General features: G+C 52.8%; 1 protein-coding gene across 1 annotated transcript; it reads right to left on the bottom strand.

Annotated features, from left to right (window-relative positions):
• Positions 1-833: 833 nt before the first annotated feature.
• Positions 834-27,673, bottom strand: LOC119957231 (dual specificity mitogen-activated protein kinase kinase 7-like). Its single transcript, XM_038785069.1, has 4 exons — positions 27,592-27,673; positions 22,550-22,692; positions 5,532-5,577; positions 834-997 (listed from the first exon to the last, which is right to left on the bottom strand). Exons 2-4 carry the CDS (start codon positions 22,588-22,590, stop codon positions 860-862), a joined length of 225 nt encoding a protein of 74 aa, XP_038640997.1. The 5' UTR covers positions 22,591-22,692; positions 27,592-27,673; the 3' UTR covers positions 834-859.
• Between the last annotated feature and the right edge of the window lie 152 nt (positions 27,674-27,825).

Raw genomic sequence — 27,825 nt, 5'->3', positions numbered from 1 at the left:
GCACTCTCACCCAGGTTGAATAAAAATTAAAAGTCACCCGTCGAACTGCGTCGGCGGCAATGACCTCCGGGCAAACCAGTGGGCAACTAGGACACTGGCACAATCGCCCAAATTACACCGGCACCCGTAGGTACAGAGTCAACGATGCAGATCGAGAGAGAGAGAGAGAGTAAAAATACCCAAGCAAACTGGTTTGGTATATTCTGCCAGACTTTCTCTGCAAAGCCCGTCTGAACGGAACTCGTTACAAAAAAGGCTTTTAAAGTCATTTGTTTGAAATAAAATAAAGCAGCAGTTTCTCATGCGTTTTAAACACACTAGACTATTGCAATAACACAGGTGCCTGCACACTAACACATTGAGAGTTCACATCAGCTACTCTTTCATATTTTAATAAATTAGGTAAAATCCTTTGCTTTCCTTGATCACAGTGCATAACCCGGTAATATTTATTTAAACACTATATAAATCTGCATTTCCTCAGCAGCGTGCACTGACCATCTATCCTGTGAAGGGAAGGTGAAAGGGAGGGGGGAGGTCAGGGGTTAACGGCAGCACGCCAGCGTTTCAAAGTAGCAAAGAGACAACAAGCCCTCAGTCCGAGATGTGGCGTGTGACACCCGTTCCTTAATCGCTCTTCAAAGCGTGACCACCTATGCTCCGTCGTTAATTAAAAATTATCACAACACTGGACAGAAAGACCATCATAGGCAGGCTATGTACAATCATTGGTCTCCGGAGCTTTGGCTGGTGCCGTGGGTGTTGGCGGTGACTTGCCGACTGCCCCACCCTCCCTCATTCTCCAACCCCCCCCCCCCCTCCCCCCCCCCCCCGCATGTCCACTTGGCTGCACTGCTGGCTACCTAGAGAAGATGGGCAGATGTTGCTGGCTGAGGATACTGCTTGATCGCGGGGATTCAGTCTTTGCCATGACCTCTTTAAACCAGGAAGCCACGTCCACTTCTAACGTCTCGTAGCGCTTAATGAAATTGTGTTCCTGTGGCGACAGAACGGGGAAGTGTGAAAACCAAACAATAAAGGAGCATTAGAATCTAACAGAGCCCGACACCTTAAAACTCTTCAATCATGTAACCCTACCTGCCCCTCCCCCCCCCCCCAACCCCCTCTTCCTTGAAAACATCGCTGTCAATCGCCACTGCGCATTCCCTTTGCATGTCAATCCTTCAACACCACAACCGCAGCCCAACCGAGCTGTTGTACCCTCTTCCACACGACACTCTGCCAAGGACACCTTTGCAGGGTGAATGTTGGAATTTTCTATGATATGTATTTAGTGCAGGAAGGGTTAAAAGTCTGGGTTAGTGTGTGTGACTACTGCAGTCATGTTTAAAAAAAATCTTGCTTTGAAAGACAGGTGGGCTTTTTGGGAAACAGAAGTGTAATTATAGCATTGTAAAAGCTGGATGCATGAAATTTAGTTGAGGTAATAAATGAGGTTCCCTGGGGAACACATGGGGAGGGATTCTCCAATAATGGGGCTTTGTTCAACGTGGAACCGTGAGCGCCCGCGGATCGGTGATCCCCGATCGCTAGCCTGGCCGTCCAAGAGGCCCCCGCTGACCCCCCCCCCCCCAGCGAAGGATCCCCCCACCAGGGCGGCCGTGGGCTGACACTGGCCGTTCCCGACAGGGGAACCGGAGATTCGCGGGAGCGGCGTCGGACCGGATTTTGTGGTGGACGCCCATTCTCCACCCCGGACAATCATAATCCGCCCATAATCCGAGACATTGGGCTGGATTTGCTGCTGTCGGGATTCTCCGTTCCACTGGCAGCCTGGGGAGTTCCCGACGGCGTGGGGCTGCCCACAATGGGAAACCCCATTGGCCGGCTGGCGAGAGGGAGAATCCGGGAGAGGGGGTTGCGCGTGATGAAGTGGTGAGATGGAGAATCCAGTTGGGGGGAGTGACGGAGAATCGCGCCCATGGTGTTTAGTTTGGTGAAGTTGTCAGGTGTTGAGTTTTCCGTTTTGAAATTCAGTTTTAGATTGGGACTGTGGACAGACCAGCAGCTGCTCTCAAAACAGCAAATTAAATGACTTTCCTGTGAACAGGGCAGGAATAGTTTCTCAGGTTGAACACTACTCTGAGAGAGGCAAGAATGATCTCTACAAAGCAAGTATTCCTGGGTCTGCTAACTGTACTTAAAAGTGGATTCTGACCCGAGATGGGTTTTGTTTGAGTAGAGATAAAGAAAGTCGTTAGGAGTTGTTTGGCTGCATTGTATAACTGGTAAGTGTAAGCTATTGTCTTTATGATGTTAAAGTTCATAATAAAGTCTGTTTTAATATACCATATCCCTATCCTTTCCTCACACTCTTACAAATTAAATAAAATATTGGGATTTTGGTTCAGTATCCAAGCAATTGTGGGATCAAAATATCAGAATGTCAAAATATTGAATGATCTGCTTTTCTACACAGTAAGATCCCACCGGGACAGTTAACATTTCACCTTTTAGGATTTGTTTGTTTTCCCTATTTCTATATTTGTCGTGTTTAATGATACAAAGCTCGGCAAGAATATAAGCTGTGGGGTGGGCACACAGGGGCTGCAATAAGATATGTTAGGTGAGTGGTGGCAGACTATCAAGTGGTAAAGGGAGAGGTTATTCACATTGGTAGAGCAAGGACAGAAGAATAGATTCCCCCCCCCAAAAAAAGGTTTGAAACTTCTAAATGGTGATGTTCAGAGGTGCTTGGGTGTACCGAAGTGGGATGGCTGAAACGATTTAATGTTGAGATTTATATTGAAATGTGCATTAATGGGTTTTAGAATAAACAAATGAACAGCTTTCAAATTGACAAAGTAAGCGCTCTTTATAGGCTTGATGGGTATTTCAGCCAATACTATAGGCATAATGGGATGTGTAGCTGGTGCTGTAGGAACCTAGATAGGAATGTTAGGGTGATTGGAGCACATCTAAGGTAGTGCTAGCTCCAGTCATCAGCAGCCTCGCAGTGAGGGAACAGCCTGAACCATCTGAGGGTTTGCGATGTGTGTAGCTGACAGGGCTGGTTTAGCTCAGTGGGCTAGACAGCTGGTTTGTAATGCAGAACAAGGCCAGCAGCGCGGGTTCAATTCCCGTAACAGCATACCCAAACAGGCTCCGGAATGTGGTGACTGGGGGCTTTTCACAGTAACTTCATACTTGAGACAATAAAAGATTATTATTATTATGAAGGTTGTAACCAAAAGCTATAAATGTTACACAGCCTTCATAGGAGAGCGCGATATTCTGTACAATAAGGCTATGTACAGCCAGCATATGCTTGTATGCGACGAATGTGGGATATCAGATATATTAGATTATACGTATTTGGTGAAGTAAAGGTTAACAAGCCTGGGTTCGAGTGTGTTTGAACGCTGCAGTCACGTTTTAAAAATAATCTTGACTTGAAAGACAACAAAGGTTTTAGGTTTCTGAGGTGCAATTAACCATCGTAAAAGTTTGGATTAATGCAATTTTATTTTGATTAAGGGGATTCTTTGAGGAGTTAATTAGTTTTCAGCTTGGTGAGATGATGTCATTGCTGGGTGGAGCTAAGGCATCAGGCATTTTCAGAAAACATTTTCAGTTGGGTTCTGATCTGGCTGACATGCACAGTGAAACAGTTCTGCTCCCACTACAAGTTTGTTAAAGGGATTAACTGTATTTCAAGCTAACTACTGGGCTGTGAAAACAGCTCCTCAGTTGCGAGTCAAACACCGAGTCAACCTCAGATCACCACATCTACTCCGGTTAACATAACCGCTGACGACACTGACAGCAAGCCAAAGACAGCCATGGGCGGCACGGAGCACAGTGGTTAGCACTGCTGCCTCACAGCACCCGGGCCCTGGGTTCAAATCCGACCTTGGGTGACTGCCTGTGTGGAGTCTGCACGTTCTCCCCGTGTCTGCGTGGGTTTCCTCCGGGTGCCACAGTCCAGGTTAGGTGGATTGGCCATGCTAAATTGCGCTTAGTGTCCAAAAAGGATAAGTGGGGATTACTGGGTTACGGAGTTAGGGCAGAGACGTGGGCTTGAGTAGGCTCCTCTTTGTGAGGGCCGGTGCAGACTCGATGGACCGAATGGCCTCCTTCTGCACTGTAAATTCTATGCTTCTATGATGTGCAGGCTAGATGGACTGGCCGTGCTAAATTGCCCCTTGGTGTCCAAAGGTTAAGTTACGGGGAGAGGTTGGGGAGTGAGCCTAGGTGGGGTGGAGGGTCGGAACAGGCCCGTTGGGCCGGATGGCCTCTTTTTGCACTGTAGGGCTTCTATGATTCCATGAAATCTTCAGGTTGCAATCTGTGTTATCCTGCAGCCGGGGCTGTGCAATGGCTATCAGGTCACACATATTTATTTCTATTTGTGCTGTCAATTCACCGGTTTCGTTATGTATGCTATGTGCATTCAGCCACAGAGCCTTTTATTCTGTCTTTTTTCCAATTTTCTCGCCTCATCTGCTGGCCCACCGATATCTCTTCCTGCCATCATCTCCCTGTCTTCTCTATTCAATTCATTACATCTTCCCAGACATGATCCCACTCTGCCACTATTTAGTTTAAAGCCCTCACTCCTGCCCTCGTTGTTCAGCTCCCCAGATCACAGGTTCCAACACGGTCTAGGTGAAGACTGTACCAATAATCCAGCTCCCATTTTCCCCGGTACCAGGCCAGTGAATTGAAACCCATCTCTCTCACACAAATCTTCAAGTCAGGGAATTAACTCTGCTCCTTTTGTCCCCCGCCAATCTGATTGTACCTTATGTAGTAAAACTGTCTCTGTTGCCCTGACTACACTGTCCCCTATTATCACTGTATTCCTATTGACTTCCTCCACTGGAATGGGATTCCTGTATCATGGCGCCATCATCAGTTTACTCATCCAACCTGCAGCAGCCTCAAATCTGCTGGACAATTGCAAAGGCTGAGGCTCCTCCACTTGTATTCTCTAGGTTCCCTCGCCTGCCTCACTTGTAGTCACACACCCTCACCCCTAACCACAGGCCAGATCGCAAAAGCCTACATCCTGACGGGTCTGTCTGCCGCTCAGCCTCCAGCTCCGTAAACCTGAGCTCAAAGTGCCGAGGCCCTCTGCAGACGGATGTCCGCGAGTTCCCACGTGCTGCAGGCGGCACATGCGTTCCTTTACAGCTTTCTCCCTCAATCAAACAGTCTAGTTCTTGACATCTCCTTAACCAGGCTGACTCAAGACTGCAATATTAAGCAGAAGCAGGACAGGTAGCATTCCTTCCCCTTTGCTGAAGAGAAACAAGCTGACGGAGGAGACAGGCCTGGACAAAGGGCAAACGTGAAGAATACAGGATGCTAGCAGAGCCGCTCGACAGCAATGCTGACTTGGCACCTGGTTTCTCATCATCCGCCTCTCACCAATTAGTGCTTGGAGCGGGGGCCAACCCCAACAAATCCGATAACATTTTACAACAAGTGGCGGGAAAGGGAGAGTGGGTTTTTGTTTGTCTGAAAGGCAAGTTGTTCGCATTGATTAATCACACCAGGATACTTACAAGCAATTTGTTGTATTTTGGTCTCTTCCTGTGATCCTTTGTAAGGCTAACGAGGAGAGAGAGAGAGAGAGAGAAAGGTATTAGAGGGTGAACTAAAATTAAAAACACACAATATCTGCCGATGTTCGTTTGCGACTGGGCCCAAATCCAAAGCAGCTCGGAGTGGAATAAATCTCTTACAATTGGAAATAAATGAGTTTGGAACACACTGAGCTGGGGTTCCAGACGCAGCATAAAACAGGTCGAGGAGGAAAAGGTGCTGACCTCAGAACACTTCACCATCTCCGTGCTCTAAGGCTGGAAGCTCGATAGCGGTAACCCGGCTTCCCTCTCCGAGGACCCTGCCTCGCCTGCTGAGAGCTGGCAACACTCTCTGCTTCTTATTCAGAATCCAATACTCCCAGTCTTCTGCCGCTGTCGGGGAAATCAACAATGGCTGTAAGGGGGCGTGCTGGGAAGAGGCTTTCCGAGCTGGACTGCAGTTATCCCTCAAAGTCAGACCTGAACGGGGAACGTGGGAATTTCCTCGGAAAACCCGGAGGCAGGTGTATAGGGAGTAGAATGAGGAAGGGGAAGTCAGTCAAACCAGTCTGGAGCAGTTAACAGAGAAAGGCGAAATTGAGAAGAATATTTAAGCATTAAAGTCATGAGATAAAATCTGATGGACATGCTATAAATCGAGTTCCCATAGGCAACAAAACCATGGGAAGATGAGCAATGTGGGGCATAAACTGGGGAGAGCCGGAGCTCTTTCAGACACCGTCTATGGAGAGCGGTATCAACCCGCTGTAAGATTTCAGGCCTGAATGATTAACTCTCTCTCGCCACAGAAGCTGCCAGCCCTGCTAAGTGCTTCCAGTTTCCATTTTAATATTCCAGCATCTGTGACATTTTGGCTGATGCTGAACAAGAAGGTCAGACTTAAGAGGGAAGTGGCCCTGGGAATGATGGATGCACTGGTGGTCAACTCCCAAAATCCTACAGATTCCGGAGTAGTTCTTACAGATTGCAGGGTGGCAAATGTAACCCCACTGATTATAAAGGGAGGGTGAGAAAAGAGGGAGAAATACAGAGCAGTCAGTCAGACATGGGGGGTGGGGAAGATGCTCGAGTCGGTCACAAAAGATGTGCTAACAGAACATTTGGAAAGCATTAGAGGGTTTGGACAAAGTCTGCAAGGGTTTATGAAAGGCAAAATCATGCTCAACAAATCTGCTGGAGTTTTTTTAATGTATTTAACCAGTTGAATAGAGATAAGGGAGAACCAGTGGATGTAGTGTATTTGAACTTTCAGAAAGCTTTCGATAAGGTACTTCATAAGAGGTTGGTAGACAAAATTAAAGCACATTGGATAGGGGTAACATACTGGCATAGATCGAGAACTGGTTGACAGACAGCAAACAGAGCATGGGAATAAATGGGTCTTTTCCGAGTGACAGGCAGTGACTAGCTGGGTAAAGATGTGAGGATTAGGCGGATTGGCAATGCTACATTGCCCCTTAACTTCAAAGGATGTGCAGGTTAGGTGGTGATAGGCCGGGGGTGTAGGCTTAGGTAGGGTGCTCTTTCATAGGATCAGAGCAGACTCAATATGCCAAATTGCCTCATTTTGCACTGTAGGAGTTCTACTGCAGGATGTGCTCGGCCTCAGCAGTGAGTGTTGGAGCCTCAGCAGTGAGTGTTGGAGCCTCAGCAGTGAGTGCTGGTGTCTCAGCAGTGAGTGCTGGGGTCTCAGCAGAGTGCTGGGGTCTCAGCAGTGAGTGCTGGGGTCTCAGCAGTGAGTGCTGGGGTCTCAGCAGTGAGTGTTGGAGCCACAGCAGTGAGTGCTGGGGTCTCAGCAGTGAGTGCTGGGGTCTCAGCAGTGAGTGCTGGGGTCTCAGCAGTGAGTGCTGGGGTCTCAGCAGTGAGTGCTGGGGTCTCAGCAGTGAGTGCTGGGGTCTCAGCAGTGAGTGTACAGCCTCAGCAGTGAGTGCTGGGGTCTCAGCAGTGAGTGTTGGAGTCTCAGCAGTGAGTGCTCAGCCTCAGCAGTGAGTGTTGGAGCCTCAGCAGTGAGTGCTGGGGTCTCAGCAGTGAGTGCTGGGGCCTGAGCAGGGAGTGCTGGGGTCTCAGCAGTGAGTGCTCGGCCTCAGCAGGGAGTGCTGGGGTCTCAGCAGTGAGTGCTGGGGTCTCAGCAGTGAGTGTTGGAGCCTCAGCAGTGAGTGCTCGGCCTGAGCAGGGAGTGCTGGTGTCTCAGCAGTGAGTGCTGGGGTCTCAGCAGTGAGTGCTGGGGTCTCAGCAGTGAGTGCTGGGGTCTCAGCAGTGAGTGCTGGGGTCTCAGCAGTGAGTGCTGGGGTCTCAGCAGTGAGTGCTCGGCCTCAGCAGTGAGTGCTGGGGTCTCAGCAGTGAGTGCTGGGGTCTCAGCAGTGAGTGCTCGGCCTCAGCAGAGAGTGTTGGAGCCTCAGCAGTGAGTGTACAGCCTCAGCAGTGAGTGCTGGGGTCTCAGCAGTGAGTGCTCGGCCTCAGCAGTGAGTGCTGGGGTCTCAGCAGTGAGTGCTGGGGCCTCAGCAGTGAGTGCTCGGCCTCAGCAGTGAGTGCTGGGGTCTCAGCAGTGAGTGCACAGCCTCAGCAGTGAGTGCTGGGGTCTCAGCAGTGAGTGCTGGGGTCTCAGCAGTGAGTGCTGGGGTCTCAGCAGTGAGTGCTGGGGTCTCAGCAGTGAGTGTTGGAGCCTCAGCAGTGAGTGCTGGGGTCTCAGCAGTGAGTGCTCGGCCTCAGCAGTGAGTGCTGGGGTCTCAGCAGTGAGTGCTCGGCCTCAGCAGTGAGTGCTGGGGTCTCAGCAGTGAGTGCTCGGCCTCAGCAGTGAGTGCTGGGGTCTCAGCAGTGAGTGCTGGGGCCTCAGCAGTGAGTGCTGGGGTCTCAGCAGTGAGTGCTGGGGTCTCAGCAGTGAGTGCTGGGGTCTCAGCAGTGAGTGCTGGGGCCTCAGCAGTGAGTGCTGGAGCCTCAGCAGTGAGTGCTCGGCCTCAGCAGTGAGTGCTGGGGCCTCAGCAGTGAGTGCTGGGGCCTCAGCAGTGAGTGCTGGGGCCTCAGCAGTGAGTGTTGGAGCCTCAGCAGTGAGTGCTCTGCCTCAGCAGTGAGTGCTGGGGCCTCAGCAGTGAGTACTCGGCCTCAGCAGTGAGTGCTCGGCCTCAGCAGTGAGTGCTGGAGCCTCAGCAGTGAGTGTTGGAGCCTCAGCAGTGAGTGCTGGGGTCTCAGCAGTGAGTGCTGGGGCCTCAGCAGGGAGTGCTGGGGCCTCAGCAGGGAGTGCACAGCCTCAGCAGTGAGTGCTGGGGTCTCAGCAGTGAGTGCTGGGGTCTCAGCAGTGAGTGCTGGGGCCTCAGCAGTGAGTGCTGGGGTCTCAGCAGTGAGTGCTGGGGTCTCAGCAGTGAGTGCTGGAGCCTCAGCAGTGAGTGCTCGGCCTCAGCAGTGAGTGTTGGGGTCTCAGCAGTGAGTGCTCGGCCTCAGCAGTGAGTGCTGGGGTGTCAGCAGTGAGTGCTCGGCCTCAGCAGTGAGTGCTGGGGTCTCAGCAGTGAGTGTTGGAGCCTCAGCAGTGAGTGTTGGAGCCTCAGCAGTGAGTGTTGGAGCCTCAGCAGTGAGTGCTGGGGTCTCAGCAGTGAGTGCTCGGCCTCAGCAGTGAGTGCTGGGGTCTCAGCAGTGAGTGCTCGGCCTCAGCAGTGAGTGCTGGGGTCTCAGCAGTGAGTGCTGGGGTCTCAGCAGTGAGTGCTGGGGTCTCAGCAGTGAGTGCTCGGCCTCAGCAGTGAGTGTTGGGGCCTCAGCAGTGAGTGCTGGGGTCTCAGCAGTGAGTGCTCGGCCTCAGCAGTGAGTGTTGGGGCCTCAGCAGTGAGTGCTCGGCCTCAGCAGTGAGTGCTCGGCCTCAGCAGTGAGTGCTGGGGTCTCAGCAGTGAGTGCTGGGGCCTCAGCAGTGAGTGCTGGGGCCTCAGCAGTGAGTGTTGGAGCCTCAGCAGTGAGTGCTGGGGTCTCAGCAGTGAGTGCTGGGGCCTCAGCAGGGAGTGCTGGGGCCTCAGCAGGGAGTGCACAGCCTCAGCAGTGAGTGCTGGGGTCTCAGCAGTGAGTGCTGGGGTCTCAGCAGTGAGTGCTGGGGTCTCAGCAGTGAGTGCTGGGGCCTCAGCAGTGAGTGCTGGGGTCTCAGCAGTGAGTGTTGGGGCCTCAGCAGTGAGTGCTGGGGCCTCAGCAGTGAGTGCTCGCCTCAGCAGTGAGTGCTCGGCCTCAGCAGTGAGTGCTGGGGCCTCAGCAGTGAGTGCTGGGGCCTCAGCAGTGAGTGCTGGGGTCTCAGCAGTGAGTGTTGGAGCCTCAGCAGTGAGTGTACAGCCTCAGCAGTGAGTGCTGGGGTCTCAGCAGTGAGTGCTGGGGCCTCAGCAGTGAGTGCTGGGGTCTCAGCAGTGAGTGCTGGGGCCTCAGCAGTGAGTGCTGGGGCCTCAGCAGTGAGTGCTGGGGCCTCAGCAGTGAGTGCTGGGGCCTCAGCAGTGAGTGCTGGGGCCTCAGCAGTGAGTGCTGGGGTCTCAGCAGTGAGTGCTGGGGCCTCAGCAGTGAGTGCTGGGGCCTCAGCAGTGAGTGCTGGGGTCTCAGCAGTGAGTGCTGGGGTCTCAGCAGTGAGTGCTGGGGTCTCAGCAGTGAGTGCTGGGGTCTCAGCAGTGAGTGCTGGGGTCTCAGCAGTGAGTGCTGGGGTCTCAGCAGTGAGTGCTGGGGTCTCAGCAGTGAGTGCTGGGGCCTCAGCAGTGAGTGCTCGGCCTGAGCAGTGAGTGCTGGGGTCTCAGCAGTGAGTGCTGGGGTCTCAGCAGTGAGTGCTCGGCCTCAGCAGTGAGTGCTGGGGTCTCAGCAGTGAGTGCTCGGCCTCAGCAGTGAGTGCTGGGGTCTCAGCAGTGAGTGTTGGAGCCTCAGCAGTGAGTGCTGGGGCCTCAGCAGTGAGTGTACAGCCTCAGCAGTGAGTGCTGGGGTCTCAGCAGTGAGTGTTGGAGCCTCAGCAGTGAGTGTTGGAGCCTCAGCAGTGAGTGTTGGAGCCTCAGCAGTGAGTGCTGGGGTCTCAGCAGTGAGTGCTCGGCCTCAGCAGTGAGTGCTGGGGTCTCAGCAGTGAGTGCTGGGGTCTCAGCAGTGAGTGCTGGGGTCTCAGCAGTGAGTGCTCGGCCTCAGCAGTGAGTGCTGGGGCCTCAGCAGTGAGTGCTGGGGTCTCAGCAGTGAGTGCTGGGGTCTCAGCAGTGAGTGCTCGGCCTCAGCAGTGAGTGCTGGGGTCTCAGCAGTGAGTGCTCGGCCTCAGCAGTGAGTGCTGGGGTCTCAGCAGTGAGTGCTGGGGTCTCAGCAGTGAGTGCTGGGGTCTCAGCAGTGAGTGCTCGGCCTCAGCAGTGAGTGCTCGGCCTCAGCAGTGAGTGCTGGGGCCTCAGCAGTGAGTGCTGGGGTCTCAGCAGTGAGTGCTCGGCCTCAGCAGTGAGTGCTCGGCCTCAGCAGTGAGTGCTGGGGTCTCAGCAGTGAGTGCTCGGCCTCAGCAGTGAGTGCTCGGCCTCAGCAGTGAGTGCTCGGCCTCAGCAGTGAGTGCTGGGGTCTCAGCAGTGAGTGCTGGGGTCTCAGCAGTGAGTGCTCGGCCTCAGCAGTGAGTGTTGGGGCCTCAGCAGTGAGTGCTGGGGTCTCAGCAGTGAGTGCTCGGCCTCAGCAGTGAGTGTTGGGGCCTCAGCAGTGAGTGCTCGGCCTCAGCAGTGAGTGCTCGGCCTCAGCAGTGAGTGCTGGGGTCTCAGCAGTGAGTGCTGGGGCCTCAGCAGTGAGTGCTGGGGCCTCAGCAGTGAGTGTTGGAGCCTCAGCAGTGAGTGCTGGGGCCTCAGCAGTGAGTGCTGGGGTCTCAGCAGTGAGTGCTGGGGCCTCAGCAGTGAGTGCTGGGGTCTCAGCAGTGAGTGCTGGGGTCTCAGCAGTGAGTGCTGGGGTCTCAGCAGTGAGTGCTGGGGCCTCAGCAGTGAGTGCTGGGGTCTCAGCAGTGAGTGTTGGGGCCTCAGCAGTGAGTGCTGGGGCCTCAGCAGTGAGTGCTCGGCCTCAGCAGTGAGTGCTCGGCCTCAGCAGTGAGTGCTGGGGCCTCAGCAGTGAGTGCTGGGGCCTCAGCAGTGAGTGCTGGGGTCTCAGCAGTGAGTGTTGGAGCCTCAGCAGTGAGTGTACAGCCTCAGCAGTGAGTGCTGGGGTCTCAGCAGTGAGTGCTGGGGCCTCAGCAGTGAGTGCTGGGGCCTCAGCAGTGAGTGCTGGGGCCTCAGCAGTGAGTGCTGGGGCCTCAGCAGTGAGTGCTGGGGCCTCAGCAGTGAGTGCTGGGGCCTCAGCAGTGAGTGCTGGGGCCTCAGCAGTGAGTGCTCAGCCTCAGCAGTGAGTGCTCAGCCTCAGCAGTGAGTGTTGGAGCCTCAGCAGTGAGTGCTGGGGTCTCAGCAGTGAGTGCTGGGGTCTCAGCAGTGAGTGCTGGGGTCTCAGCAGTGAGTGCTGGGGTCTCAGCAGTGAGTGCTGGGGTCTCAGCAGTGAGTGCTGGGGTCTCAGCAGTGAGTGCTGGGGCCTCAGCAGTGAGTGCTCGGCCTGAGCAGTGAGTGCTGGGGCCTCAGCAGTGAGTGCTGGGGTCTCAGCAGTGAGTGCTCGGCCTCAGCAGTGAGTGCTGGGGTCTCAGCAGTGAGTGCTCGGCCTCAGCAGTGAGTGCTGGGGTCTCAGCAGTGAGTGTTGGAGCCTCAGCAGTGAGTGCTGGGGCCTCAGCAGTGAGTGTACAAGCCTCAGCAGTGAGTGCTGGGGTCTCAGCAGTGAGTGTTGGAGCCTCAGCAGTGAGTGTTGGAGCCTCAGCAGTGAGTGTTGGAGCCTCAGCAGTGAGTGCTGGGGTCTCAGCAGTGAGTGCTCGGCCTCAGCAGTGAGTGCTGGGGTCTCAGCAGTGAGTGCTGGGGTCTCAGCAGTGAGTGCTGGGGTCTCAGCAGTGAGTGCTCGGCCTCAGCAGTGAGTGCTGGGGCCTCAGCAGTGAGTGCTGGGGTCTCAGCAGTGAGTGCTGGGGTCTCAGCAGTGAGTGCTGGGGTTTCAGCAGTGAGTGCTCGGCCTCAGCAGTGAGTGCTGGGGTCTCAGCAGTGAGTGCTCGGCCTCAGCAGTGAGTGCTGGGGTCTCAGCAGTGAGTGCTGGGGTCTCAGCAGTGAGTGCTGGGGTCTCAGCAGTGAGTGCTCGGCCTCAGCAGTGAGTGCTCGGCCTCAGCAGTGAGTGTTGGGGCCTCAGCAGTGAGTGCTCGGCCTCAGCAGTGAGTGCTCGGCCTCAGCAGTGAGTGCTCGGCCTCAGCAGTGAGTGTTGGGGCCTCAGCAGTGAGTGCTCGGCCTCAGCAGTGAGTGCTCGGCCTCAGCAGTGAGTGCTGGGGTCTCAGCAGTGAGTGTTGGAGCCTCAGCAGTGAGTGCTCGGCCTCAGCAGTGAGTGTTGAGGCCTCAGCAGTGAGTGCTGGGGTCTCAGCAGTGAGTGCTCGGCCTGAGCAGTGAGTGCTGGGGTCTCAGCAGTGAGTGCTCGGCCTGAGCAGTGAGTGCTGGGGTCTCAGCAGTGAGTGCTCGGCCTCAGCAGTGCGTGCTGGGGTCTCAGCAGTGAGTGCTGGGGCCTCAGCAGTGCGTGCTGGGGTCTCAGCAGTGAGTGCTGGGGTCTCAGCAGTGAGTGCTGGGGTCTCAGCAGTGAGTGCTCGGCCTCAGCAGTGAGTGCTGGGGCCTCAGCAGTGAGTGTACAGCCTCAGCAGTGAGTGCTGGGGCCTCAGCAGTGAGTGCTGGGGCCTCAGCAGTGAGTGCTGGGGTCTCAGCAGTGAGTGCTGGGGCCTCAGCAGTGAGTGCTGGGGCCTCAGCAGTGAGTGCTGGGGCCTCAGCAGTGAGTGCTGGGGCCTCAGCAGTGAGTGCTGGGGCCTCAGCAGTGAGTGCTGGGGCCTCAGCAGTGAGTGCTGGGGCCTCAGCAGTGAGTGCTGGGGCCTCAGCAGTGAGTGCTGGGGTCTCAGCAGTGAGTGCTGGGGTCTCAGCAGTGAGTGCTGGGGTCTCAGCAGTGAGTGCTGGGGTCTCAGCAGTGAGTGCTGGGGTCTCAGCAGTGAGTGCTGGGGTCTCAGCAGTGAGTGCTGGGGTCTCAGCAGTGAGTGCTGGGGCCTCAGCAGTGAGTGCTCGGCCTGAGCAGTGAGTGCTGGGGCCTCAGCAGTGAGTGCTGGGGTCTCAGCAGTGAGTGCTCGGCCTCAGCAGTGAGTGCTGGGGTCTCAGCAGTGAGTGCTCGGCCTCAGCAGTGAGTGCTGGGGTCTCAGCAGTGAGTGTTGGAGCCTCAGCAGTGAGTGCTGGGGCCTCAGCAGTGAGTGTACAGCCTCAGCAGTGAGTGCTGGGGTCTCAGCAGTGAGTGTTGGAGCCTCAGCAGTGAGTGTTGGAGCCTCAGCAGTGAGTGTTGGAGCCTCAGCAGTGAGTGCTGGGGTCTCAGCAGTGAGTGCTCGGCCTCAGCAGTGAGTGCTGGGGTCTCAGCAGTGAGTGCTGGGGTCTCAGCAGTGAGTGCTGGGGTCTCAGCAGTGAGTGCTCGGCCGTAGCAGTGAGTGCTGGGGCCTCAGCAGTGAGTGCTGGGGTCTCAGCAGTGAGTGCTGGGGTCTCAGCAGTGAGTGCTGGGGTTTCAGCAGTGAGTGCTCGGCCTCAGCAGTGAGTGCTGGGGTCTCAGCAGTGAGTGCTGGGGTCTCAGCAGTGAGTGCTCGGCCTCAGCAGTGAGTGTTGGGCCTCAGCAGTGAGTGCTGGGGTCTCAGCAGTGAGTGCTCGGCCTGAGCAGTGAGTGCTGGGGTCTCAGCAGTGAGTGCTGGGGCCTCAGCAGTGAGTGCTCGGCCTGAGCAGTGAGTGCTGGGGTCTCAGCAGTGAGTGCTCGGCCTCAGCAGTGAGTGCTCGGCCTCAGCAGTGAGTGCTGGGGTCTCAGCAGTGAGTGCTGGGGTCTCAGCAGTGAGTGCTGGGGTCTCAGCAGTGAGTGCTCGGCCTCAGCAGTGAGTGCTCGGCCTCAGCAGTGAGTGTTGGGGCCTCAGCAGTGAGTGCTCGGCCTCAGCAGTGAGTGCTCGGCCTCAGCAGTGAGTGCTCGGCCTCAGCAGTGAGTGTTGGGGCCTCAGCAGTGAGTGCTCGGCCTCAGCAGTGAGTGCTCGGCCTCAGCAGTGAGTGCTGGGGTCTCAGCAGTGAGTGTTGGAGCCTCAGCAGTGAGTGCTGGGGTCTCAGCAGTGAGTGCTCGGCCTCAGCAGTGAGTGCTGGGGTCTCAGCAGTGAGTGCTGGGGTCTCAGCAGTGAGTGCTCGGCCTCAGCAGTGAGTGTTGAGGCCTCAGCAGTGAGTGCTGGGGTCTCAGCAGTGAGTGCTCGGCCTGAGCAGTGAGTGCTGGGGTCTCAGCAGTGAGTGCTGGGGCCTCAGCAGTGAGTGCTCGGCCTGAGCAGTGAGTGCTGGGGTCTCAGCAGTGAGTGCTCGGCCTCAGCAGTGAGTGCTGGGGCCTCAGCAGTGCGTGCTGGGGTCTCAGCAGTGAGTGCTGGGGTCTCAGCAGTGAGTGCTGGGGTCTTAGCAGTGAGTGCTGGGGTCTCAGCAGTGAGTGCTGGGGTCTCAGCAGTGAGTGCTGGGGCCTCAGCAGTGAGTGCTGGGGTCTCAGCAGTGAGTGTTGGAGCCTCAGCAGTGAGTGTACAGCCTCAGCAGTGAGTGCTGGGGCCTCAGCAGTGAGTGCTGGGGCCTCAGCAGTGAGTGCTGGGGCCTCAGCAGTGAGTGCTGGGGCCTCAGCAGTGAGTGCTGGGGCCTCAGCAGTGAGTGCTGGGGCCTCAGCAGTGAGTGCTGGGGCCTCAGCAGTGAGTGCTGGGGCCTCAGCAGTGAGTGCTGGGGCCTCAGCAGTGAGTGCTGGGGTCTCAGCAGTGAGTGCTGGGGTCTCAGCAGTGAGTGCTGGGGTCTCAGCAGTGAGTGCTGGGGTCTCAGCAGTGAGTGCTGGGGCCTCAGCAGTGAGTGCTCGGCCTGAGCAGTGAGTGCTGGGGTCTCAGCAGTGAGTGCTGGGGCCTCAGCAGTGATTGCTGGGGTCTCAGCAGTGAGTGCTCGGCCTCAGCAGTGAGTGCTCGGGCCTCAGCAGTGAGTGCTGGGGTTCTAAGCAGTGAGTGCATAGCCTCAGCAGTTAACAATACATATATATAAATGACCTGGATGAGGAACCAAATGTAACATTTCGAAGTTGGCCAACGACACAAAACTGAGCGAAATTGTGAGGAGGATTGAAGGATGATGGTTATTTAGATAAGTTGACTGAGTGGGCAAACACATAGCAGATGCAGTACAATGGAGATGAACATGAAGTTATACATTCGGAAAGCCAGAACGGAAAGGTATTATTTAAATGGTGACATATTGGGAAGTGACCTTGTACACCAGCCAATAAACAGTTGGAGGCTTTTTCCCAGGGTGGAAATGACAATTACAAGGTGGCACAGGTTCAAGGTGAGGGGGGAAAGGTTCAGCGGAGATGTGCGGGGGAAGTTGTTTTACACAGAGGGTGGTGGTGGCCTGGAATGCACGGCCATGTGAGGTGGTTGAGGCAGATAAGTGAGCGACCTTGAAGACTTATGTAGATAGACACGTGACCAGACGGGGTATAGAAGGATACAGGTGGTTGGTCTGGATAGGACACGTGATCGGCGCAGGCTTGGAGGGCCGAAGGGCCTGTTCCTTTGCTGTATTGTTCTTTGAAAGTGGAGAGGCAGGTGCAGCAAGCAGTTAGGAAGGCGAACAGGATGTTGAACATAGAAGAAAAGAGTGCAGAAGGAGGCCATTCGGCCCATCAAGTCTGCACCGACCCACTTAAGCCCTCACTTCCACCCTATCCCTGTAACCCAATAACCCCTCCAAACCTTTTTGGTCACTAAGGGCAATTTATCATGGCCAATCCACCTAATCTGCATGTCTTTGGACTGTGGGAGGAAACCGGAGCACCCGGAGGAAACCCACGCACACACGGGGAGAACCTGCAGACTCTGCACAGACAGTGACCCAGCAGGGAATCGAACCTGGGACCCTGGCGCTGTGAAGCCACAGTGCTATCCACTGTGCTACCCGTGCTGCCCTCCATTGCAAGAGGGATTTGAGTTCAGCAGTAGGGATGTCTTACTTGCAGCTGTACAGGGCCTTGGTGAGACCACACCTGGAGCATTGTCAGCAGTTTTGGTCTCCCTACCTAAGAAAGGATATAGTTGCCACAGAGGGAGCGCAGCGGAGATTCTCCAGGCTGATACTGTACTGGGATTGGTCCTACGAGGAGAGATTGGGCCGACTAGGCCTGGATTCACCGGAGTTTAGAAGGATGAGAGGAGATCTGATTGAAACGTATAAAATTCTAACAGGGCCGGACACCCTGGAGACAGGGAGGATGTTTCCCCTGGTTGGGGAGTCTAGACCCAGGGGACACAGTCTGAGGATTGAGGACTGAGATGAGGAACAATGTCTCCACTCACAGGGTGGTGACCCTGGGGAATTCTCTACCACAGGAGGCTGCGGCGGCCAAAGTCGCTGAATGGATTCAAGAAAGAGATCGATCATTTCTTACATTTTAACATGGCTATGGAGAGAAAGCGGGAATATGGCACTGAAATCGAGGATCAGCCATGATCATATTGAACAGCAGAGCGAGCTCGAGGGGCTGAATGGCCTCCTCCTGTTCCTCGTGTCTAAGTTTAATACCATCAGCAAAAACAGAGCTGGAATTTAACAAGAATGGAAGCTAAACAGTGAAGGTATAACACGTTTGGCAGGTTTGGGGGGGGGGGGGGGGGGGGTGTAGAAAAGGTGAGAAAGGTGGACTGACCTCATTAGGGAATGAAAGCTGCAGGAAGGAATTATGTGGACAGGAAATGGGAGAGAGAGAGAGTCAATATGGTTGGAATTCAAAGATAAAAAGTTCTTGTTCCATTAGTCAGGGGGTATTAGATTCCCAAGCTGTACAGAGGGAATCTGCAGTCAGATTAGTTGGACAAGTAGAAACAACAATATGAGTTCTGTGGACCCAGGACCAGTTGGGACAGGAGTAGTGAATAGAGAAGGAATGGAATTTCTGTCTAACATGTACAGGCCTCCTGCATTGAGCATGATGCTTGTCAGAGCTGGTAGTGCTGTTGGATCTGACTGTGAGCACAGGACTGGTCAGGAAAGGTTTTAAATGCAGGAGAGCTCCCGGACAGCAGTGGCCACGATATTATAAGGGGTTAGGACGTATTTTGAAAGGGAACAAATCTGTGCAAAAACTAGATTCGGGGAGCAGCACGGCGGCGCAGTGGTTAGCACAGCTTCCTCACGGCGCTGAAGTCCTGGGTTCGATCCCGGCTCTGGGTCACTGGCCGTGTGGAGTTTGCACATTCTCCCCGTGTTTGCGTAGGTCTCACCCCCACAACCCAAAGGGTAGGTGGATTGGCCAGGCTAAATTGCCCCTTAATTGGAAAAAATGAATTGGGTATTCTAAATTTAAAAAACAAAATAGATTCAGGTGGGCGGGAGGAACGAACGAGCTGGTGGGGTGTGTGTGGGGGGGGGGGGGAGGATATGAAACACAGAGATTGCAACAGGTACGCGATACGACTTAGCTCTGGCAATACACAACAACGGAACATGTTGTAAAAAGAGGGAGGCGGGGTCATCAATGTCTGGAGGGACAGGAAATGACAGGCTTTCATTACAGTCTCCAACATTATAGACTGCTGGTATGGCAAAGATAAATGTCACCAGGGCAGCATGGTGGCACAGTGGGTTAGCCCTGCAGCCTCACGACACTGAGGTCCCGGGTTCGATCCTAGATCTGGGTCACTGTCCCGTGTGTAGTTTGCACATTCTCCCCGTGTTTGTGTGGGTTTCACCCCGACAGCCCAAAGATGTGCAGTGTAGGTGGATTGGCCAAGCTGAATTGCCCCTTAATTGGAAAAAAATAATTGGATACTCTAAATTTATTGAAAAAGAGAGATAAATGTGACTGTCATGTCGCAGGGACCTTGGTCAAATTGTTCAAGGCGAGGAAGGGGACCTTTAATTGAAATCTAGCTGTATTACAGCCGCCCCGGGAGTGTTTCAGAGTTTGATGGGGCCTATGTGGAGGGAGCTTTACTGCATATTCAGCTACGTTAAAGCAGCCCTGAATACACAGAGTGAGACAGTGCAGAGAGAACACTATATCCCTCCCGCTGTTACTAACAGCCTGAAATACAAACTGCCCCAATTCCCAGAATGAAGCAGTTTTTTCCAAACAATTCCTGCCCAACAAGGAAAGAGGTAAAGCTACAAATATAATGCATTCACTACAATTATAAATGTCTTGAGAATACAAGATGTGGAGATGCCGGCGTTGGACTGGGGTGAGCACAGGTGAGCACATTGTCTCAAGCCAGGACAGTTGGTAGGATTTTGCAAGTCCAGGCCAGATGGTGGGGGGTGAATGTAATGCGACATGAATCCCAGGTCCCGGTTGAGGCCGCACTCATGTGTGCGGAACTTGGCTGTAAGTTTTTGCTCGGCGATTCTGCGTTGTCGCGTGTCCTGAAGGCCACCTTGGAGAACGCTTACCCGGATCAGAGGCTGAATGCCCTTGACTGCTGAAGTGTTCCCCGACTGGAAGGGAACATTCCTGCCTGGTGATTGTTGCACGATGCCCGTTCATTCGTTGTCGCAGTGTCTGCATGGTCTCGCCAATGTACCACGCTTCGGGACATCCTTTCCTGCAGCATATGAGGTAGACAACATTGGTTGAGTCGCACGAGTATGTGCCGCGTACCTGGTGGGTGGTGTTTCCACGTGTAATGGTGGTATCTGAGTCGATGATCTGGCACGTCTTGCAGAGATTGCCCTGGCAGGGTTGTGTGGTGTCGTGGTCGCTGTTCTGAAGGCTGGGTAATTTGCTGCAAACAATGGTTTGTTTGAGGTTGCGCGGTTGTTTGAAGTCCAGTAGTGGGGGTGTGGGGATGACCTTGGCAAGATGTTCATCTTCATTGATGATGTGTTGAAGGCTGCGAAGATGATGTCGTAGTTTCTCTGCCCCAGGAAAGTACTGGACGACGAAGGGTACTCTGTCAGTGGTGTCCCTTGTGTGTCTTCTGAGGAGGTCGGTGCGGCTTGAGACAATTTACACCTCTTTAACCTGTGATTATCCCTCTCCCTGGATCTGTAATGATTTGATTACCTGCAAATGCCTGCATTCCAAGCATTGTCCAGCATCTCTGACTTTGTCTATATAATTGTTTCTGGAACAGACCTCGCCATTCACCTGAGGAAGGGGCTGCGCTCCGAAAGCTCGTGTTTGAATCAAACCTGTTGGACTTTAACCTGGTGTTGTAAGACTTCTTATTGAGAATACAAGGCCAGGGATGTACTTCTGAGGCTGTATAAGGCTCTGGTCAGACCCCATTTGGAGTATGAGAGCAGCTTTTCCCCGTATCTAAGGAAGGATGTGCTGGCCTTGGAAAGGGTCCAGAGGAGGTTCACAAGAATGATCCCTGGAATGAAGAGCTTGTCGTATGAGGAACGGTTGAGGACTCTGGGTCTGTATTCGTTGGGAGTTTAGAAGGATGAGGGGGGATCTTATTGAAACTTACAGGATACTGTGAGGCCTGGATAGAGTGGACGTGGAGAGGATATTTCCACTTGTGGGAAAAATTAGAAGCAGAGGGCACCATCACAGACTAAAGGGATGATCCTTTAAAACAGAGATGAGGAGTAATTTCTTCAGCCAGAGGGTGGTGAATCCGTGGAACTCTTTGCCGCAGAAGGCTGTGGAGGCCAAATCGCTGAGTGTCTGTTTCTGGTTGCAGTCATTGCAATGGATTGCGTCCGGACACACACAGCAGTGTCAATAACGCATCTGTCCCTTCCAATGCAAAGGACTAATGGCAGCCTATCCCATTGGGAAAATCTCCCCAGTTGAAGCTGTACACCACCTACTGAATACTGGCTTCACCAGGGTTCATCCTTGAAATCTGAGATGGCAAGTTCAACTTCACCCCGAAGGAGAGTACGTCGTTTCAATTGTAGCTCTGGATCAGTTGGCAGCACTCTTGCCTCGGACTCAGAAGGTTCAAGTTCACTCCAGGGCTTGAACATAAAAATCATGGCTAATGTTCAAGTGCAGACTAAGGGGAGTGCTGCACTGCCAGAGGTGCCCTCTTACCAAGGAAGCTTTAATGGCCGCTTGGCTGCTCAGCCGATGCAAAGGATCCCACAAAATGTTTCCAAAGGAGAGCATGGGGCGATGTCCCTTGTGCCTTGGTCAATATGTATCCCTCCTCCAACAGCCCAAAAAGCAGATGGTCTGGTCATGAACACACTGCTCTTTGTAGAGTGTGGGGCAAAATGGCTGCCACAATTCCCAGGCTACAGATTGACCACATTGCAAAGTCCATCGCTGACTGTAAAGCACTTTGGGGCATCTCATTGTCTCTCGTTCTGTATTCTCAGGAACACTGCATATAAAATCCTCTTCTCAATACAACGGAGACCGGTTCACAGAAACATAGATAAAAGAAGCAGGAGGAGGCCATTTGGCCCTTCGAGCCTGCTCCTCCATTCATTATCATGGCTGATCATCAAGTTCAATACCCTGATCCTGCCTTACCACCTTGATTCCTTTTGCCCCAAGAGCCATATCTAATTCCGTCTTGCAATTACACGTTTTGGCCTCAACTATTTTCTGTGGGAGTGAATTCCACAGATTCACCGCTCTCTGGGTGAAGACATTTCTCCTCAGTCCTAAAAGGTTTACCCTTTATCCTCAAACTATAACCCCCACCATCGGGAACATTCTCTCTGAATCTACCCTGTCGAATCCAGTTAGAATTTTATAAGTTTCTATAAATTCCCCACTCACTCTTCCAAACTCCAATGAATATTTCAAAGAATTTACAGTGCAGGAGGCCATTCGGCCCATCGAGTCTGCTCCGGCTCTTACAAAGAGCAACCCACTCAAGCCCACGTATCTACCCTATCCCCGCAACCCCCACTTAGCCTTTTTGGACACTAAGGGCAATTTATCGTGGCCAATCCACCTAACCCGCACATCTTTGGACTGTGGGAGGAAACCGGAGCACCCGGAGGAAACCCACGCACACACGGGGAGGACGTGCAGACTCCGCACAGACAGTGACCCAAGCCGGGAATCGAACCTGGGACCCTGGAGCTGTGAAGCAATTGTGCTAACCACTATGCTACCGTGCTGCCCTTAAATATAATCCTAATCGATTTAGTCTCTCCTCATATGACAGTCCCACCATCCCAGGAATCAGCCTGGTAAACCTTCGCTCCTCTCCCTCCATCGCAAAACATCCTTCCTCAGATCAGAGCCGGGATTCTCCCCTACCCGGTGGGGTGGGGGGTCCCGGCGTAGCGGAGTGGCGCCAACCACTCCGGCGTCGGGCCTCCCCAAAGATGCGGAATTCTCCGCCGACTGGCGCCAAAACCGGCGGCAATGGCCTTTGACGCCTGCCGCCGGGGCTGGCCGAAAGGCCTTCGCTGGTTCGCGCATGCGCCGGTGCGTCAGCGGCTGCTGACGTCACCAGCGGCGCATGCACGGTGGGGGGGTTCTCTTCCACCTCCGCCATGGTGGAGGCCGTGGCGGCGGCGGAAGAAAAAGAGTGCCCCCACGGCACTGGCCCACCCGCCGATCGGTGGGCCCCAATCTCGGGCCAGGGCACGGTGGGGGCACCCCCCGGGCTCCAATCGCCCCGCGCCCCCCCCCCCCCCCCCCGGGGCCCGCTCGCGCCGCCACCAGAGGTGGTTTAAACCTCGTCGGCGGGAGAGTCCTTTCAGCGGCGGGACATCGGCCGATTACGGGCAAGGGGCACGCCGATCAGCGGGACGCGATTCCCACTCCCGCCGATTCTCGGGTGCCGGAGAATTCCGGCCACGGCGGGGGCGGGATTTATGCCGGCCCTGGGAGTTTCTCCGGCTCTGCATTAATCAAGCGAAATGCAGAAAATGATCAATTCTAACAAAAGCTAAACATCAAAAAACTGTGCGACACATTAGCAGCAAGCCCGCTCCCCAGGTTTTACTCACCAATCTTTAACAAATGACTGAAAGTCCAGTGAGAAACCCATGCTTTGAGGGAGCAATGGAGGATCTTCCTGCAGCACCTTGGTTAACACCTCAAAGTCTGTTTTACAGTTTTTATATGGAAACTGCCCCGTCGCGAGTTCGACCTGCAAACAGTCAGATAGCTGGGTTAGTGTCAGATACGGCACAGAGTAATGCTCACAATACACATCCTGCTCCACACCGGAGTGCGTCGGACATCAGGCCAACTCCAGGACAGGCAGCAATATTAAATAAAACTACAAATCATCCTACACATTTAAAACTACACAAGATAATCTGACCAATCAGGTACAATAATGACAGATGCCAATTACCGATAAGGTCAGTGTGTTTAGTGTGAATATCAGTGAGTGTGTGTCGGTGTGGGTAGTGTGAATATCAGTGTGAGAGTCGGTGTGGTTAGTGTGAATATCAGTGAGTGTGTCGGTGTGTTTAGTGTGAATATCAGTGTGTGTGTGTCGGTGTGGTTAGTGTGAATATCAGTGTGAGAGTCGGTGTGGTTAGTGTGAATATCAGTGTGTATGTGTCGGTGTGGTTAGTGTGAATATCAGTGTGAGAGTCGGTGTGGTTAGTGTGAATATCAGTGTGAGAGTCGGTGTGGTTAGTGTGAATATCAGTGTGTGTGTGTCGGTGTGGTTAGTGTGAATATCAGTGTGAGAGTCGGTGTGGTTAGTGTGAATGTCAGTGTGAGAGTCGGTGTGGTTAGTGTGAATATCAGTGAGTGTGTCGGTGTGTTTAGTGTGAATATCAGTGAGTGTGTGTCGGTGTGGTTAGTGTGAATATCAGTGAGTGTGTGTCGGTGTGGTTAGTGTGAATATCAGTGTGTGTGTGTCGGTGTGGTTAGTGTGAATATCAGTGTGTGTGTGTCAGTGTGGTTAGTGTGAATATCAGTGAGTGTGTGTCGGTGTGGTTAGTGTGAATATTAGTGTGTGTGTGTCAGTGTGGTTAGTGTGAATATCAGTGTGAGAGTCGGTGTGGTTAGTGTGACTATCAGTGTGAGAGTCGGTGTGGTTAGTGTGAATATCAGTGTGAGACTCGGTGTGGTTAGTGTGAATATCAGTGTGTGTGTGTCAGTGTGGTTAGTGTGAATATCAGTGAGTGTGTCGGTGTGGTTAGTGTGAATATCAGTGTGAGAGTCGGTGTGGTTAGTGTGAATATCAGTGAGTGTGTGTCGGTGTGGTTAGTGTGAATATCAGTGAGTGTGTGTCGGTGTGGTTAGTGTGAATATCAGTGTGAGAGTCGGTGTGGTTAGTGTGAATATCAGTGTGTATGTGTCGGTGTGGTTAGTGTGAATATCAGTGTGTGTGTCGGTGCGGTTAGTGTGAATATCAGTGTGTGTGTCGGTGTGGTTAGTGTGAATATCAGTGTGTGTGTGTCGGTGTGGTTAGTGTGAATATCAGTGTGTGTGTCGGTGTGGTTAGTGTGAATATCAGTGTGTGTGTCGGTGGTTAGTGTGAATATCAGTGTGAGAGTCGGTGTGGTTAGTGTGAATATCAGTGTGTGTGTGTCGGTGCGGTTAGTGTGAATATCAGTGTGTGTGTGTCGGTGTGGTTAGTGTGAATATCAGTGTGTGTGTCGGTGTGGTTAGTGTGACTATCAGTGAGTGTGTGTCGGTGTGGTTAGTGTGAATATCAGTGAGTGTGTGTCGGTGTGGTTAGTGTGAATATCAGTGAGTGTGTGTCAGTGTGGTTAGTGTGACTATCAGTGAGTGTGTGTCGGTGTGGTTAGTGTGAATATCAGTGTGAGAGTCGGTGTGGTTAGTGTGACTATCAGTGAGTGTGTGTCGGTGTGGTTAGTGTGAATATCAGTGTGTGTGTCGGTGTGGTTAGTGTGAATATCAGTGTGTGTGTCGGTGTGGTTAGTGTGAATATCAGTGTGTGTGTCGGTGTGGTTAGTGTGAATATCAGTGTGTGTGTGTCGGTGTGGTTAGTGTGAATATCAGTGAGTGTGTGTCGGTGTGGTTAGTGTGAATATCAGTGTGTGTGTCGGTGTGGTTAGTGTGAATATCAGTGTGTGTGTGTCGGTGTGGTTAGTGTGAATATCAGTGTGTGTGTGTCGGTGTGGTTAGTGTGAATATCAGTGTGTGTGTGTCGGTGTGGTTAGTGTGAATATCAGTGTGTGTGTGTCGGTGTGGTTAGTGTGAATATCAGTGTGTGTGTCGGTGTGGTTAGTGTGAATATCAGTGTGTGTGTGTCGGTGTGGTTAGTGTGAATATCAGTGTGTGTGTCGGTGTGGTTAGTGTGAATATCAGTGTGTGTGTCGGTGTGGTTAGTGTGAATATCAGTGTGAGATTGTGGTTAGTGTGAATATCAGTGTGTGTGTTAGTGTGAATATCAGTGTGTGTGTCGGTGTGGTTAGTGTGAATATCAGTGTGTGTGTCGGTGTGGTTAGTGTGAATATCAGTGTGTGTGTCGGTGTGGTTAGTGTGAATATCAGTGTGTGAGTCGGTGTGGTTAGTGTGAATATCAGTGTGAGAGTCGGTGTGGTTAGTGTGAATATCAGTGTGTGTGTCGGTGTGGTTAGTGTGAATATCAGTGTGTGTGTCGGTGTGGTTAGTGTGAATATCAGTGTGTGTGTGTCGGTGTGGTTAGTGTGAATATCAGTGTGTATGTGTCGGTGTGGTTAGTGTGAATATCAGTGTGTGTGTGTCGGTGTGGTTAGTGTGAATATCAGTGTGTGTGTGTCGGTGTGGTTAGTGTGAATATCAGTGTGTGTGTGTCGGTGTGGTTAGTGTGAATATCAGTGTGAGAGTCGGTGTGGTTAGTGTGAATATCAGTGTGAGAGTCGGTGTGGTTAGTGTGAATATCAGTGTGAGAGTCGGTGTGGTTAGTGTGAATATCAGTGTGAGAGTCGGTGTGGTTAGTGTGAGTATCAGTGAGAGAGTCGGTGTGGTTAGTGTGAATATCAGTGTGTGTGTGTCGGTGTGGTTAGTGTGAATATCAGTGAGTGTGTCAGTGTGGTTAGTGTGAATATCAGTGTGTGTGTGTCGGTGTGGTTAGTGTGAATATCAGTGTGTGTGTGTCGGTGTGGGTAGGGTGAATATCAGTGTGTGTGTGTGTCGGTGTGGTTAGTGTGAATATCAGTGTGTGTGTGTCAGTGTGGTTAGTGTGAATATCAGTGAGTGTGTGTCAGTGTGGTTAGTGTGAATATCAGTGTGTGTGTCGGTGTGGTTAGTGTGAATATCAGTGTGTGTGTCGGTGTGGTTAGTGTGAATATCAGTGTGTGTGTCGGTGTGGTTAGTGTGACTATCAGTGTGTGTGTTGGTGTGGGTAGTGTGAATATCAGTGAGAGAGTCGGTGTGGTTAGTGTGAATATCAGTGTGTGTGTCGGTGTGGTTAGTGTGAATATCAGTGTGTGTGTGTCGGTGTGGTTAGTGTGAATATCAGTGAGTGTGTGTCGGTGTGGTTAGTGTGAATATCAGTGTGTGTGTGTCGGTGTGGTTAGTGTGAATATCAGTGTGTGTGTCGGTGTGGTTAGTGTGAATATCAGTGTGTGTGTCGGTGTGGTTAGTGTGAATATCAGTGTGTAGTGTGTCGGTGTGGTTAGTGTGAATATCAGTGGTGTGTGTCGGTGTGGTTAGTGTGAATATCAGTGTGTGTGTCGGTGTGGTTAGTGTGAATATCAGTGTGTGTGTCGGTGTGGTTAGTGTGAATATCAGTGTGTGAGTCGGTGTGGTTAGTGTGAATATCAGTGTGTGTGTCGGTGTGGTTAGTGTGAATATCAGTGTGTGTGTCGGTGTGGTTAGTGTGAATATCAGTGTGTGTGTGTCGGTGTGGTTAGTGTGAATATCAGTGTGAGTGTCGGTGTGGTTAGTGTGAATATCAGTGTGAGAGTCGGTGTGGTTAGTGTGAATATCAGTGAGTGTGTGTCGGTGTGGTTAGTGTGAATATCAGTGTGTGTGTCGGTGTGGTTAGTGTGAATATCAGTGTGTGTGTGTCGGTGTGGTTAGTGTGAATATCAGTGTGTGTGTGTCGGTGTGGTTAGTGTGAATATCAGTGTGTGTGTCGGTGTGGTTAGTGTGAATATCAGTGTGTGTGTCGGTGTGGTTAGTGTGAATATCAGTGTGTGTGTGTCGGTGTGGTTAGTGTGAATATCAGTGTGAGAGTCGGTGTGGTTAGTGTGAATATCAGTGTGTGTGTGTCGGTGTGTTAGTGTGAATATCAGTGTGTGTGTGTCGGTGTGGTTAGTGTGAATATCAGTGTGAGTGTCGGTGTGGTTAGTGTGAATATCAGTGTGTGTGTCGGTGTGGTTAGTGTGAATATCAGTGTGTGTGTGTCGGTGTGGTTAGTGTGAATATCAGTGTGTGTGTCGGTGTGGTTAGTGTGAATATCAGTGTGATGTGTCGGTGTGGTTAGTGTGAATATCAGTGTGTGTGTCGGTGTGGTTAGTGTGAATATCAGTGTGTGTGTGTCGGTGTGGTTAGTGTGAATATCAGTGTGTGTGTGTCGGTGTGGTTAGTGTGACTATCAGTGTGAGAGTCGGTGTGGTTAGTGTGACTATCAGTGTGAGAGTCGGTGGTTAGTGTGAATATCAGTGTGAGAGTCGGTGTGGTTAGTGTGACTATCAGTGTGAGAGTCGGTGTGGTTAGTGTGACTATCAGTGTGAGTCGGTGGTTAGTGTGAATATCAGTGTGAGAGTCGGTGGTTAGTGTGACTATCAGTGTGAGAGTCGGTGTGGTTAGTGTGAATATCAGTGTGAGAGTCGGTGTGGTTAGTGTGATTATCAGTGTGAGTCAGTGGTTAGTGTGAATATCAGTGTGAGAGTCGGTGGTTAGTGTGACTATCAGTGTGAGAGTCGGTGTGGTTAGTGTGAATATCAGTGTGAGAGTCGGTGTGGTTAGTGTGATTATCAGTGAGTGTGTAATTAGTGAAGTTAGTGACTGCAGTATTGTTGGAGTGTAGTAGCCCATCGTTGTTACAATGTGAATGTGAGTGTCCTGTTGGGCAGAGTTTAAGTTTCCAACACAATAACGATGTTTCATTGCAGACACTTTTTTCGCTTACCAGTGAAATGCCCAGGCTCCAGACGTCTGCTCTGATATCATAATCGGGTTTGGTGGGATCCGGAGGATCAATCCGTTCCGGCTGTGGACAAAGAGAGAATAAACTCAACACATGGCGGGGTAACCTCGCTGACTACAGTTTGCTCCCCCAGCTCCTTATAGCCCGTTAGTTCAGTCCATCACCCCCCCCCCCCCCCACCCCCCCCCCCCCCCCCCCCCCCCCCCCCCCCCCCCC

Source organism: Scyliorhinus canicula, chromosome 25 (assembly GCF_902713615.1).
Source record: "Scyliorhinus canicula chromosome 25, sScyCan1.1, whole genome shotgun sequence".
Classification (NCBI taxonomy): domain Eukaryota; kingdom Metazoa; phylum Chordata; class Chondrichthyes; order Carcharhiniformes; family Scyliorhinidae; genus Scyliorhinus; species Scyliorhinus canicula.
This window is presented reverse-complemented; position numbering and strand designations above follow the sequence as displayed.

Bases quoted from the DNA above. Each gene is read 5' to 3' on its own strand.
- LOC119957231 (XM_038785069.1), bottom strand. From the start codon at position 22,590: ATGGGTTTCTCACTGGACTTTCAGTCATTTGTTAAAGATTG. The intron at 5,578-22,549 runs GTGAGTAAAACC...TCTCCTCGTTAG, and splicing joins CAGTCATTTGTTAAAGATTG to CCTTACAAAGGATCACAGGA. The intron at 998-5,531 runs GTAAGTATCCTG...CTGTCGCCACAG, and splicing joins CAAAATACAACAAATTGCTT to GAACACAATTTCATTAAGCG.